At 36.5% G+C, this 16491-nt stretch overlaps 1 protein-coding gene across 1 annotated transcript; it reads left to right on the forward strand.

Moving 5' to 3' along the window:
• The first annotated feature begins 10995 nt into the window (after positions 1-10995).
• Positions 10996-14651, forward strand: KVR01_005895 (uncharacterized protein). The gene is made up of 2 exons (XM_044781728.1): positions 10996-11742; positions 11814-14651. Exons 1-2 carry the CDS (start codon positions 11237-11239, stop codon positions 14635-14637), a joined length of 3330 nt encoding a protein of 1109 aa, XP_044644698.1. The 5' UTR covers positions 10996-11236; the 3' UTR covers positions 14638-14651.
• Positions 14652-16491: the final 1840 nt, after the last annotated feature.

Raw genomic sequence — 16491 nt, forward strand, 5'->3', positions numbered from 1 at the left:
AATTAATAACCTAATAAATTCCTAATAAATTCACTAGGCATTCCTATATAGTAAATCCACTATAAATTTATAATAGATTAGTAAGCACTATAAATTCACTATAAATTCATAATAGAATAGTGAATTCACTATAAATTTATAGTGGGATGCATTAAATATATTATATAAAAATATTAAAGGGATTAATATTAATAATAATTATAATAAGTAATTAAGAAAATAAGTTAATATAAGTATTTAATTTAAATAATATAAATATATTATAATAATAAAAAAGATTTATTATTAAAGTTATTATTATTATTTTATTATTATTACTCTACTATTATTATTATAATATATTAATATAATTTTTATAAATTATTATATATAGAGGGTATTTATTACTTAATTAATTATATTAAAAGGGAAGAAAGAAAAAGAGAAAGAAAATAAAGGTATAAAGGTTTAAATATAAAATAAGAGGGTACTTTATTTATATTATAATAATAAAGTTATTTAAAATAATAAATACTTTAAATAATATAGTTTATTATTTAAAATAATAAAAAATAATAATTATAAAATAAAGAAGGATTCTTTAAAAATTATAACTATTTTATTTCTTTATAATACTATTATTATACTAATTTAACCTTATTAAAACCTTTATATTAATAATACCCTTTAATTATTATTATATTACTTTAAAATATAATATATTATAACTTAACTCTTTTATTTTTAATTAATTTTAACTATATTATAATAATATTATAATACTATATTATTATTACTTTTAAAAATAAAATATAAAAAAGGGTAGTTTATTAAAGATATTTATTATAATAAATTAATATTAATAAAGCTTTAATATAATATTAATAAAGAATATTAATATTAACATTCTAAAAATATAAATACTTTATTATATAAATATAATATTAATTATAAAAAGATAGAAAAAACTTAAAGTTTAAAAAAAGAAAAGTAATAATTAATAACCTACTACTACTTAATATACTACTTCTCCTTTATATTTACTCTATACCTACACTATATATACCTATTCACTCTATTTATAACTCTTCACCTTAATATTAAATAAGTATTTATTTAAGTAAAGTTAAAACTTATATATATCTTTTAAAGGAATAATAGCTTTATTTTCACGTATTTTAATTAACTTACTTAAGTTATATAGTAAATTTAATATTTATATATAGTACTTACTAAGATTAAACTAAGTAACCTATAGTTTATAATAACTTTAACCTTTAATAAACTAATAATATTAACTTAAACTAATTAAATATAGTTTAATATATTAATATAAAAGGTATCTTTTAATAATAAATAGTATTATAAATATAGTAAATTATAAAGTTATTATAAAAGTTTTATATAATAAATTTAATTAAATTAATCTTTAAAAGATATATTATATTTTATTCTTTTAAAACTTTAACTATTTATTTTTAACTTAATAATAAAATTAAAAATATATATAGTTTATATAATTTTTAAAACTTTATAATTATATATTTTATAGTTTTTAAAATATTAAATAAAAATTTATAATTATAAAATTTTAATTAATTTTTATTTTATTATTTTATTATATTATAATTTAATTTAATTTTTAACTTTAATTATAACTTTTTTAAATTTATTTAATATTTATTTTAAATAAATTAAATTTATATTTAAAATATTTATAAATTTTATTTTATTTTAAATTAAATTTATAATCTTTTAATTTTTTAAAACATATTAATTATTTTATATAATAATTAATCTTTTAAATAAAATATATTTTTATATAATTTAAAATTTAATTATTAATAATTATATTTTAAATTTATAAATAATTTAAATTATAATAAAAGCTAATATATTTATATAATAATATTTATTAATATTAATTTAACTTATAATTTATAATAATTTTAATTTTTATTAAATAAATAATATTTATTTAAATAAAATTAAAATCTTTAAAAAATAATAACTTTATTTATATTTATTTTAATTAATTTATATTTATATATAATTTAAATTATATAAATTATATATATTTTTAATTTTATTTTTAAGTTAAAATAAATAGTTAAAGTTTTAAAGAAATAAAATATAATATATCTTTTAAAGATTAATTTAATTAAATTTATTATATAAAACCTTTTATAATAACTTTATAATTTATATTTATAATATTATTTATTATTAAAAGATATTTATTTATATTAATATATTAAGTTATATTTAATTAGTTTAGGTTAATATTATTAATTTATTAAAGGTTAAAACTATTATAAACTATAGGTTATTTAATTTAATATTAATAAGTATTATATATAAGTATTAAATTTATTATATAATTTAAGTATAAGTTAGTTAAAATAAGTAAAGATAAAGCTACTATTTCTTAACTAAAGATATATATAGGTTTTAACTTTATTTAAATAAACACCTATTTAATAAACTAATTTAAATTATATAATAAAATTAATATTTTTATATAATAATATTTATTTATATTAAATTAATTTATAATTTATAATAGTTTTTTATTAAATAAATATTATTAATTTAAATTAATATAATTTAATATATTAATATAAAAATATTTTATAATAATAAATAATATTATAAATATAAATTATAAAGTTATTATAAAAATATTTTATAATAAATTTAATTATATTAACTTTTTAAAATATATTATAATTTATTATTTTAAAACTTTAATTATTTACTTTAAATTTAATAATAAAATTAAAAATAAAAATAATATATATATTATTTTTAAAAATAGTTTTAAATCCTATAACTTCTTAAAAATTAAAATAATAATAACTTAAAAATTTAACTAAAAAATATTAAATATTTAAATTATTAAAAAGATAATATTAAAATATAACTTAAACTTTTATAGATTTAATAGTTATATTTTTATATTTTTTAAACTTTAATTAATTAAGAAATTAAAGGTATAAATTAAGGTTTTTAAGAACTTTACCTCTCTAATAAATATATAGGAGGAATACTTTTAATTTAAGTTAAAACTTCCCTTTTTAAAACCTTTAATTAATTAAGACTACTTTCTCTAATTTCCCTATATAACTAATTAAGCCTTTTAACTAATATAAGCCCTAGTTAATCCTTAACTTTTAATTAGCTCGTCTAGATTTAGAGTAGTAGCACACCACTAAAACGAGCAAGTGGAGTAAGTAAGCAAGGGTAAACTATCACTATACTTCTAACTAATTATAGCCTAATATTTACTAAAAAAAGGTTACTAAGGGGCCTATAGCTAACTACTAGCTGTAAACTAACTATAACTATTAAAGGGTAGTAATAGTCTTATATAAAGTATAGTAGCAGTCTTATATAAGGTACGGTAATAATCCTACATAAAGTATAATAATAGTCTTACATTTTAGCTAATTATAAGTAAATATTTACTAATTAATTACTTAAAAGAATAACCTTTATAAGCTTTAAAGAAGCTATCTATATAATATATATTATATAATTTTATATTCAAAGAATTTAATATTAAATAAATAATTTAAAATAAAATAAATAATATTCTTTTAAAATATTATATTTTTATAATTTAAATTTAAAATATAATTATAAAATATTTAATAATTTAAAATTAATTTTATTAATTAAATTATATTTTATTATTAATTTAAAAGATTTTAAATTTTAAATTTTAAATTTAATTTAATATTTTAAAATAATTTAAAATAAAATAATATAAATAAAAGGTTTATAATTAAATTAATAATTATTTTTAATAATATTTATATAATATATTAATTATAATTATTAATTTTTATAGAATATATTAATTATAATTATTAATTTTTATTATTAAATATAATTATTAATTAATTAAATTAATATATAATAAATGGTTAAATAATATATATTAATATTCGTTAAAGTTTATTTAATTAAATAATAAAATATTTAATTAAGTTAATTAAACTTATTAATTAAATAAAATAGTTTATATATAAATATAAATTTATTAATTTTATTTAATTACTTATAATAATTAATCTATTAGAATTAACTATTGTTATAATAATATATATATATATATATATATAATATTTTTAATATAAAATGTAAGAATTTTAAATTATAATTATTTTTAAAAGGTTTTATTTAATTATTTAATTATATTATAATTTAATTTAATTTAATTTTAATCTTTTAAAACTTTTAATCTTTTAATTTTAAAGAAATTAAAACTTTATATTTTTAAATTTAAATATAAAGCTTTTATAAATTTTAATTTACTTTAAATTATATTTATTATTTCAAATAATAATATTTTTAATATAGAAATCTTTTATATAATTATAAATTTAATTATTAATAATTTAATTTTTATTTATTTATAATAAATATATTTAAATTATAAATTTGTAATAATAATAAAATATAATTAATTTATTTTAATATCATATTTTAATTTATTAATATTAATTAAATATATTTAGTTATAATTTATATTTCTTTTAAGTAACTTTATATTTTTATTTTAAACTTCTTTATAATACTAGTAGTTTAAAAGTCTCTCCCTAAGGGGATAATAAAATGAATTACCTAGGATCAGCCTGACCACCCACATGTGTTCCTGAACCAGCGGGCAGACTCTATAATCGACAAATATGAGTCAGGATTAATTCTCTTATATTGACCTAGGTTGGAAGATGTGGTCCTTGAAGCCGACTTACCTCTTTCAGAATCATCTCGAGGCCATGGACATTTTTTGTCCAGGCAAGGAAAGTAATGGTAGTCCACCCAGCTCCCGACACGGATCCAGTTGGGCATATCGCAGAAGTCATGAACGTTAAGTTCGAGGATCGGCAAATCCTTGACAACGTTGGCTTTCTCAATCATGCATTCTTTCTGTGGTAAGGGCAGGTGGAGAGTTAGCATCCGTAATGAATGATAAGAACAAGGGACATCTTAGGTATAAAGTTCTCCTACGTAGCACTCTGGCAATCCATCCATATTCTGGCCGATGATGTAATGGTCTGGAAGCCTTCTTTCGGTGAGGCGGCCTGGTGCTGCCATTGCCATAATTGAGGCCATCAGGCATAGAGCAGATGAAAGCTTCATTTTGATTTCGATTTTATGAACCTGATATTGTTTCCCCAGAGGACACGTAATTTCTGAAATCTCGAAACTCTAAGATATTGTTCAAATCCGAAGTGGGTTGGAAGACAGAAAGGTAAGTAAGAGACGTGGGGGAGGAAGGGTATGAATTTATGTGCATCTGCATCACTAAAGATTAAGTGCTTTGCTATTGAGTCATGTCTGTTGGGCTCTGGGCCAACCAAAATAGCTTGCGAAACGGAGCAACGTAGAGGTTCGAGCATCCTATAATCATCGTGAAAGTGCAGCACTAACAAAGCACTATCTCGAACGAACCACATACTAATTAGAAGTTCATCGCCATAGATCGCAGCTAGAAGCCAGTCCGCAGATAGGGTGGTGCTGATCATGTGGCCTTGCTAGGTCTTGCTGATCACACTAAGTTCAATTAGTCGTTACAATTCTTCAACTCTCATCACGCAGTGAAGTATCGTATTATAGCTATAGTTATCGACACTATGTGCTTTTGAAGCGCTGGGTCTTGAGCGCTTAACACCGTATGAAGGCGCCATGTATGTCCTCGGACATATACGGAATAGAAGCGAAACCACCTACGGTGCAGGAAGCTACGACGAACCTCGCCGGAATCATGGCTCTGAGATCCCTGATCGGAGGATTTGAAGCGGGTCGGGACTTCTGCCCGCAGTAGTACTTACCTTACTACTGTACCACCGGGGGTAGCTCTGACCTTGACGTGGGTGACGCACAACCACGGCTTGGCTTCTAAGCGGGGTGCCGGCCTCACTATATTCAGCATGGTCGGGCAGTGCGGGCCGATCCTGGGGGCGCGCTTGTTCGCTCAGACGGACCAGCTCCGGTACTCCAGAAGCATGTGGATTTGCGCAGAAATACTGTCCGCTTCGGCTGGCCTAGAGCCTACATCCTAGTACTCAGCCTGTCGTTGAGGTATCAAAACAGGAACCGTGATGAAGCGTGATAAAAGGTTTGGCAAGAGTGAGTTACTCGGCGTGAACTGGTACCTCCCGAGGTTTCGGAAAAGCGTCACGACCTTCCCTTTTACTGCGACGTGCTTTGACCGAGATGATGTGACGCGTGAGCACTGCATGAAGTCCCTGCGTGACCAGGGGCTTATCAGTCAACCGGCAATGCGGGTGGTATGGCCATGAAGCATCTGCGATTATTACCTGTAATGCGTCTTCATAAACTTCACGCTTTCATTGAAATATAACACTTGAATACAGTCCCAAATATTCTAAACCTCAGTTCATGTTCGAGACAGAGAGACTAGGGTGAGGTTGAGTAGAAAAGTGGCAGAGTGCCACAGCTGCTCATGAGGCTACGCCTTGGCATCCTTTGCGCGATCACATCGGCTGGGACCTAAATAAAAATGGATACATTAGCGTAGTATTTATCCGGGCCTGGGGTCAGGCCTAGTCTCTAGTGTGGTTTGCGAGTGCTGTTATTTGTCGGATTGGGGCTGTTGGCTGCAGTTGCATCCTTCGATGTCATCGTCGAAATGTCTCGCACGGCCACGAACCGAATGGGTGGCCGGGACGAAGGATTGGCACTGTGACTATTGCCCGGAACCCCCGACTGGTACGATGTATGAGTTCATACAGCGAGCATTACATTAGTATGGGATGTTTTTTCGTGGAATGTTGCCTCAGCAAACCGAGCATTACATATTGCAGCCGAACCCGCCTCCTCAAGCAGTCCTTCGCAATCAAGACTTATTTCTGTGTCCCAAAAGAACACCAACATTCTTCATACCAAAGACAATGTTGCCAGTTCCTCGAGAAATTGTGCATTGTCGTACCGAGCAACAAGTGGCTGGCGCACAAGAAGCAGCCCGAACCGGTGATGCTGAACAGCTGCGTGCTCATGTGGCCGGCATCACGTCGATCAATAGATGCGGAACTTTGCCCGCTCTCGACATGACCACCGACCGCCACGGGAACACTCTCCTCCATCTTGCCGCACTGCACGGCCATATCCAATGCATGCACGAGATCAACGGATACTTTGCCAACTCACACGGCCGACTTAGAGGAAGGAAGCAGCAATTTGCAGTCCAATCCAATAACGAGGGCAACACCTGTCTCCACCTGGCCGCTCGGCACGAAGACCTAAACATTCTCCGCGCCGTGTACCGACTTTTCTGCTTCGACTGGCTACCCGGGGAGGAAGGCGATGGCTTGGAGCCAGCGGAGGATGCCACGGACCGACTTGGCGAAGAGGAATTTGGGCCACCACTTGTATTTCTGAAAACCAAGAACGCAGTCGGGCGTGATGCAGCTGCTGAGGCTCGTGCACTTGGGAGGGAAGCCAATGCTAGGTGGTGCGAGGAGGTCGTCTCCCGCCTTGACCCGGAAGCAAAGCACCAATCTCCCGAGGAACTTAAGAGACTGTCTGCATACGTATTTAAGTAAAGGTGCCACTTAGAGCCATCAGGCCATAAGAATGCGACCATCATGAGAAGAAAATTCTACGTCTTCAAATTAAACACACGACACTCATGGGCTGATTGAATGGACTTGGTCGTCAACCTCAGGGACATATCTAGCATTCTTGCAATATCTGGCGTCATTGTACGGGCGGATCGAGACGTCGTCGTATGCGAAATATGGAGTGAGCCCCCAGTAGAGACCCCACAGAGCCTCCCGCAATCATGTTGGGATGTAGATGCCAGAGGACCGCCAGATTCCATTGCGCATTTCCATACGACGATTCCGCAGATATTAATGAAACCTTTACCACCACATGGCTTGATTTGTGCCTCATGTGAGGACCGTGCTTTATGGCGCTCACCTTTCTCGCCAATATGCTCCTACTCTTAAGCCGTCAAGTGCCAAAGTTTCGGAAAAAGCTCCGCCACCCTCCCCCCCCCGGGCATTTAAGGCGGATGAACACGTCAGCAATATAGTTTAGTAGTGACGGCGCCGCAGGTCCAGTTACGGGGATGAGCTCCACGTCGGTCACGGCAACACTCCCAGGTCATGTTCCAGACGTGATCTATGGGGTAGCCTCGAGATCGGAATCCTCGTCTCCCCAGAAGGCACGCCGAAATGGATTTGCCAACTTCAGATGCAAATTCAGCAAGGTAAGGTCCCCACGTAAGATGGGGATCGACTTGTTTCCATCGGATTCCGACGGTCCGGTGAAGGCTGCGAAAGTCCAACGCTCGCATTCCGCACCTGGAAGCTTCGATCCGGAAACCTGGCCGCCAACAAGAGCAAGTTGCTGCCGTGTCCATTACCTCGGTTGCACAGCCCGATCCGGAGCTGGTGGACACGCCATTCACAGAAACTACGTCCTCTCGAAGCCAAGGCCAGTTGAACGACCGAAGTCAGTCAGCTTTAAATGCTCATAATGCAGACTTAGACGGCTCCATCTGGATCTAGGTCATCCTGGGCGAGTACAGGACAATCAGAGAAAATGGCTCAACGAATGGCTCCCATACTGGCTGGCTCCAGGAGAATATCGTCACAGCAACTGGTCAGGGAGACGACCCGGGGATAACGCACTTGGAGATATTGCAGTCCCAGTACAACCCTGATGGTTGAGGGGACGAACTTTGCGTATGCTAAAGCTTGGATTTCTGACGGTATCCAGCCTGACAGGGAGGCTTCATGGGGTTGTTACTGGCGGTGTGTCTGTATTCGATTGTTCTAGGAAGCAGCTTGGGCTACGCAAGGTTGCGGATCCAGACGTCGCGGCGAACATGATTTGCGTTGGACACTGGCTACATATCTCAGGTATATAACATCTGTATCGGATGCAGTTTAACACCGGCGGTGCGCAGACATTTTAGTTGTCCACGGGTGATATCTGCCCTCAGGTGGATGCCTCTATGTATTCCAAGGAGAGAAATAATCTTCTAATCATTTAGACTTGAGCATGGCATGATGGTAAAGGGGGTGAGATCTCAAAAGAAATCAAAACCAACCAGGCGTTACTTAGTCTTGCGGGCACGGAAACCACAACAACGGTCAGGATGGGTTTCTCCCCGATGTTGCCCATTATTAGCGCAGGGCACTTCAATGCGAGATGCCGAAAGCGTGGCAACGTCAACTGCCCAGGTGGATACCCAGGGGTCAGACCTTCGGTTGCCCCCTACACCTACCGGCGTAGGGGGTGCCAAAACCCCCACACGGCCAAAACCCCCACACACTTAAAAAAAATAAAACACTATACTTAACTTAATCTAACTTACTTAAATAAAAATCGTATAAAGTAAAAAAAGTAGTTTTATAAACCTTATTTTTTTAAGGAATTTAAATAAAATAAATATAAAATTCTAGAGTTAGGGTTTAACTAGATTTTATTACTTTTTTATATTTATATTATTATAAATCTTAATTTTAAATACTTTTATATTAATATAAAAAATATATTATTATAATCCTTAAAATATATAAATTATTTATAAAATAAAATAGAAAACCTAAAGTTAAAGTCTTATATCTTATATAAAATATATAAAATATATAAAATATATAAAATATATAAAATATATAAAATATATAAAATATATAAAATATATAAAATATATAAAATATATAAAATATATAAAATATATAAAATATATAAAATATATAAAATATATAAAATATATAAAATATATAAAATAAATAAAATAATAATTTTATTTATTAATTTATTTAATAATTTTAATATTAATATTTTCTTTTATTATTTTAATTTTAAATAATAATATAATTTATAAAATAAAGTTTTATTATATTTATTTAATGAATACTTTTAATTTTATATATAATAAATATATAATTTATTTATTTATTTATTTATTTATTTATTTATTTATTTATTTATTTATTTATTTATTTATTTATTTATTTATTTATTTATTTATTTATTTATTTATTTATTTATTTATTTATTTATTTATTTATTTAATTATTTATTTATTTATTAAATAAATAAACTATATATTAATTATATATAAAATTAAAATATTTATTAAATAAATATAATAAAACTTTATTTTATAAATTATTTTATAATTTTAATTATAAATAAATATTTTAATTAATTAAATAAAGTTAATTATATATATATATCTATATATATTATACTTTTATAAATATAATATTACTTTTATATTTATATTAATTATTTAAAATTTATTTTATTAATTAAAATTATAAAATATAATAAATTAATATTTTAAAATTAAATAAATTAATAAATATATTTAAAATTAATATAATTATTTATTAAAATTATATTATAAGTTATATAATAAACTTTAATTTAAATAAAGTTTATTTTTAAATATTTATTTTAATTTAATATTAAATAATAAATAAGAAAAATATATAAAATAATATATTATTTTTAAAAAATTTACTATTAAACTTTAACTTTAAATTCTTTTATATTATTTTATAAATATTATTAATATTATAAAGATTATAATAATATATCTTTTATATTAATATAAAATTATTTAAAATTAATTTTTATAATAATATAAATATAAAAAAGTAATAAAATCTAGTTAAACCCTAACCCTAGAATTTTATACTTATTTTATTTAAATTCCTTAAAAAATAAGGTTTATAAAACTATTTTTTTTACTTTATACTATTCTTATTTAAGTAAGTTAGACTAAGTTAAGTATAGTGTTTTATTTTTCTTAAGTGTGTAGGGGTTTTGGCCGTGCGGGGGTTTTGGCACCCACTGCGCCAGCAGTGGGTTCCTCGGAGCGAGAGCGAACCCACGGGTATTCGGAAAAGTTACCTGCAGCCACCGGGATTATCTAGGTACCTAGGTGCTTATTCCCGCCGCCTTCCACGCACCAGGAACCGAAGTCGGCCCGCGCGATCAATTCAACCGCAGACGTGGGATGCAAAAACGATCACGATTCTACGACGGGCTGCTCTTTTGTCGACCAAAGTTAGAAGCAGCCAAAAGGGTAAGAGGGACTGCAGCATTAGAGAGAACGGAGCTGCGAACCCTTCCAGACGGTACACATCAGAAGCGATTCCGAGTTTGTCCGCACTCGAGCTCCTGACCTTGTCCATTGCATTGTACTGTACCATCGCATCGTTCCCGTATACCCCACCTACAATCAAATCTCGCATTGAGAATGGCGGCGAACACTCCAGACAAAGTAGAAGAGTTCACCATCCTAACGCCAAATGCTATGCTTGGCTATGGCTACGACTCAAATCACTTTTGGTATGGCATAACCAAATACAAGCCGGCTGCTATCATAGTCGACAGCGGATCAACGGATGGCGGTCCGTATAAGCTTGGGATGGGCAAGATGACCTGCGGTCGTGGCTCATACGTGCGAGACTTGGAACCGATCCTCGCGGCTTGCTTCCACCACAAAGTGCGGGTCCTCATTGGCTCCGCCGGTGGGGACGGGAGCAACAAGCATGTCGCCGAGATGCTTGAATTGGTGAGGGAAATTACTGAGCGCAACGGCTACTCCTTCAAGGTCGCCACGATCCAGGCCGGCATGGACCGTGAATGGATCAAGTCGAGAATATCACAGAACCGGGTTGGGCCATGCGGGCCCGTGGAGCCGTTGGAGGCGAGCGTGGTTGATGGAGCTGTGGATGTTGTTGCTCAAATGGGTGCAGAGCCGTGAGTGAAGATATGGTTTCTATTCTGTCTTTGCTTCAGATCGTTGATCACTGACTAGCGTTTCCCTGAAGATACTTTGAGGCCCTCAAAGATGACCCAGATATCATCATCGGCGGGAGGTCTTACGACCCGGCACCTTTTGCGGCTTTCTCTATCGCCCGTGGGGTTCTGCCCGACGTGGCCTGGCATATGGGCAAAATCATGGAATGTGGTGGTATTTGTGCTGTGCCGAAGGGCCGGTCAATGATCGCCACAATGCGGAAAGATTCCTTCGATCTCACGCCGCTGTCACCAGCAGAACGGTGCACTCCTTTGTCGGTAGCAGCACATACGCTATATGAGAAGACGAGACCGGACCGTCTCCCAGGCCCTGGCGGTGTTCTAAACCTTAAAGACGCCAAGTATGAGCAGGTAACTCCCAAGACCTGTCGCATTGCGGGTGCCAAATTCGAGAAGACTCCGTATCAGGTGAAACTGGAGGGCGTCACCCACCTCGGGTACCGTACCATATTTATCGGCGGCATCCGGGACCCGATCCTCATCCACCAAATCGATGACTTTCTCGAAAGAGTGCGCGAGTATTCACAGACACTGTTCCCGGAGCTTGATAAAACAGAGCAGTGCCGTTTGCTGTACCACGTCTATGGCAAGAATGGGGTGATGGGTCCACTGGAGCCGTCTCAGGCATCCCCCCACGAGATAGCTGTCCTTGGAGAGGTTATCGCCCCATCATCGGAGCTCTCCCATACTATTGCTAATAACGTGCGGGCTTCTATCCTGCATTTTGCCTACCCCGATCAAGTTGCAACGACGGGCAACTTTGCCAGCCCCCTTTCACCCCACGAACAGGACGCTGGAGCGGTATTCAAGTTCAGCATATATCACCTGGTCGACTTGGAAAAAGGCGAAGAGCTCTCCACCTTCCCAATCCATACATACAATATTGGTCACGGATCTTCGAAGGCAGCACAGGTTCCGTTGCCACCGGCTTTTGACGAAGCATACAAGGCAATCGAGAACGGAGAGCTGACACCGCTAAGCACGAAGACTGTGCCACCGGGAGAGGCTCCACTAAACCAAGTCGCTCGTATCATACGGTCAAAGAATTCAGGACCATTCGAGTTGACTTTTGATGTCATGTTCGATGACGAGGCTGTGTACAAGCGCGTCAAGGGAGCTGACATCTTCACAAATGAGACCATCAAGAGTCTCTACCGTGTGACCGACGACGACATATTAACTAATATGTACTTCGACCCAGCGCTAGCATGGAAATGCACCATCAAGAGGCCATGGGCCCAGGGAAGTGTCGGCGAGCGTGACACCCTCGGCACTCAGCAACATGCACCCCTATTGGGGATCCGTGTTCCGGCAGCGAAACCCGAGACGAATGTCATTCACAACGACCAGAATAAACTGTCGCATGTGTCCAATTGGGCTCCCAAGTCCATATCTCGCGAATCCTCTTCAGCCCAGGATATTGTGACTGAGATCTGGGACGGACTTGGCTTGCCAGCCGAGGCTTTGAATGCCATTTCGCTCGCAAGACACCACAAACCGATGCTGCCATCATCCTTCAAGATTGGCCATCTTGCCCAAAGCTCGATTGCATTGGTTGCTCTTGCAGCTGCCCAGATCCATGCCCTGCGCAATGGAGTTTCCACGTTGCCTAAGGTGGATGTCCCGTTGGAACATGCAACTATCGAATTCAAGTCAGAGAGGTTCTACACCTTTGATGGCAAGCCAGCCCCCTCTCCATGGGGTTCCATCGCAGGTCTACACGAGACATCGGACGGCCACGTTCGCGTGCACGATTCATTTCCTAATCACGCAAACGGAATCCGTGAGCTGGCCGGACTCCCCGTCGGATCGACAAGGGAGCAGCTGTCAAAGAGGCTCGCTGAGTGGTCAGCAGTTGACCTAGAGACCACAGCCACGGTCGAGGGCAAGCTTGCCGTATATGCCTTACGGTCATACAGCCAGTGGGACAAGCTTGCCCAGTCCAAGGCTATCAGCAGCTTCCCCATCGACGTCAACCAGATTTCCTCCGTTGGGCCCAAGGGTCTACCTCCGCGGCTAACAGGCGGCAACAGTAAGGCGCTCCAAGGCCTCCGTGTTGTGGAGATGAGCCGAGTCATTGCCGCCCCCCTGTGCGGTAAGACCCTCGCTGCCTACGGCGCGGAAGTAATATGGGTGACGTCCCCCAACCTACCAGATCTACCTACGATAGATCGCGAATTTGGTCGCGGAAAATACACCGTGCAACTAGACATCCACACTCCCAAAGATAAGGCGCGTCTACTCGAGCTACTCAGAACGGCCGACATCTTCGTCCAGGGATTCCGCCCAGGCAGCCTCGCCGCGTACGGCCTGGGGCCCGACGACCTGCTAAAGCTCAACCCGTCCCTGATCATCGCCAACATGTCGGCGTTCGGGCCCCGCGGCCCGTGGGCAGGCCGCCGCGGCTTCGACTCCCTCGTGCAGACGTGCTCCGGGATGAACGTCTCCGAGGCAGACCACGCGGGCAAGGGCGAGGTCGCGCGGTCGACGCCGTGCCAGGCGCTTGACCATGCTGGTGGCTACTGGTTGGCCACTGGGGTTTTGGCCGCTCTGTACAAGCGAGCGGCGGACGGTGGTGCGTGGAGGGTCGACGTCTCACTTGCTGGGGTGATGAAGTACCTGCGGAGTCTTGGGCAGTACCCCGGTGCGAGTGGCTTCGACGGGGTCAGGGACTACAACAAGCCGGGAGACGTCCCTGAGGAGTTCTTTGAGACGAGAGAGACTGGGTTCGGCGTTATGAAGGCAATCAAGCACAGTGCACGAATTGAGGGCGTCGAGGTCGGCTGGGATGTCATGCCCAAGCCGTTGGGGTCCGATACGCCGGAGTGGCGATGAGGGCTTAATCGTTTTTCATGGGTGATGCTGAAATTTCCTCAGTATCCTAGTTCACAGGTATTTCAGATGGTCCAAGTCGACAGAGGTTTAACGTACCGTTTCCAAGATTGTGAAGCTTCACATACTTTCTATAGTGTAATGGTACCGCGATGCTGGGTACCTTACGAGCTTTACACCAGAGCAAAATAGTACGAATATGTGGTCAGTAGCCTTAGATACCGGATCTTGATGTTCCTGGGGGGCATCTTGATCATGCCTGCAGTCATACTATTCGGCAACTGCACTTTCAACATGCAGGCGCTTGTGAGCGCTGCTTGCATTATTTTGAACATCATTTGCTGGTCCGTAGGTCTCATCCCGAATACTTAAGTACCATAATAATTTGCATCATGCAGAACTGCATATTTGGTGCGACCAGCAAGTAATTCAAACTCGCCCCCTAAGTCATGATAGGAGGTACTCTGGCGGAGGCGAGCTGCGACGGTATTCACAAAGAGTTTTATTGCAAGGTTTCTACCATATTACCTGCCAGTCTTTCCAATGTCCTACCTAATTACGACCCTCGCGGAGTTCCTTTCCCTTCTTACATTTCCACCCACATGCCATCACCCATTTAGTATTTATCCCAATTGTGTCATATCATCTTCCGCTACTCAAAAACAAAAACCCGCAAAATACGAACTGTGCGCCGAAACGAGGCTCCCAAACCAATCTTGAACACATCCAGCACCTTCAAAAAGCAATCATAGGAATACAGATACACCAAACACTCAGTGTTTTAGTTCAGAGATCTTCAATGTCTTTCAAAATTCTCCCAGGGTTGGTCCTGGGAAACATTCCGCGTCGGTAAACTGCGCGACTTCTTGACCCCACGAATTGGCTCCTGCTGTAAGAAGTCCGGGCGGGGATCCGAGAAAGTCTGTCTCAGTAGTTCCGTGTTTACGAGTTTCTCAGTTTCCGACATCAGTGGTCGTTGCTGTGCCTGCTGGGACAGCGTTGGTAGTCGAGAGGATGACGATGAAGGGCCCCCTGCCTGCTTGATTACCGACCCGCTGCTTGTGGAGGCCTTGTGTCCTGAGGCTTTCTTCGGGCTCGGTTTTGGAATCGAGGTCGGGCTCTGTGTCAGCTGAGGCTTCTTCGTATCATCTCGCCGAGTCGAACTGCGCGTTTTCACGTTGGCAGTGCGCACTGGCAGGCGCGTGGTTCCACTGGAGGACTGGCTAGTTTTTGGCCCACTTCCAGATGCAGCATTGTCTTTTGGCGCTGCACCCGGGTGATCTGAAATTAATGATCCCGCTTTCAGGTGCAGCATGAGGCCTATTAGCCGCCGTATGAATGCGTCCATGTGTTGAGCGTTCCCGGTGAGAAATGGTCCGAATCGGTGCATAAACAAGAACTCATCAGCGGCCGGAAGGTTTGGGTCAGGCGTCTTCGCGATGACTCGAGCAGATTTCGTAACCACGCGCGGGGGCCTCTCTACCGTAATCACACCTTTGTCTTTCAGTTGATTGTTATAGCCGGCTGAGCCAGCCCTCTCCTCATCAGTCGCCCCTTGTCTGCTCGCTGCGTTCTGTTGCTGAGCCCCTTTCCCCTTAGCAGATCGCCCATCCGACACTGGTCGAATGTAGTCCTCGTATTTTGAACCGTATTCTCCAATTATAATGAAGATCTCGTGTCGGTCTTGAGAGATGAGAAGACGCCTGCTCGTTATGACGATGGTCAGCCACTTGCCATTGGGAGACGGGAAGATGTGGATAGGGGGCCATGAACCTTTTCCTGCCACTGGCGGAGGATCGAAGTAATCCTGTATCATCTCTGCATTGGTTGATCCAGCATGCCATCTCCGCGCTCTCC

The sequence above is a fragment of the Diaporthe batatas genome (assembly GCF_019321695.1).
Source record: "Diaporthe batatas strain CRI 302-4 chromosome Unknown Contig00006, whole genome shotgun sequence".
NCBI classification, from domain to species: Eukaryota; Fungi; Ascomycota; class Sordariomycetes; order Diaporthales; family Diaporthaceae; genus Diaporthe; species Diaporthe batatas.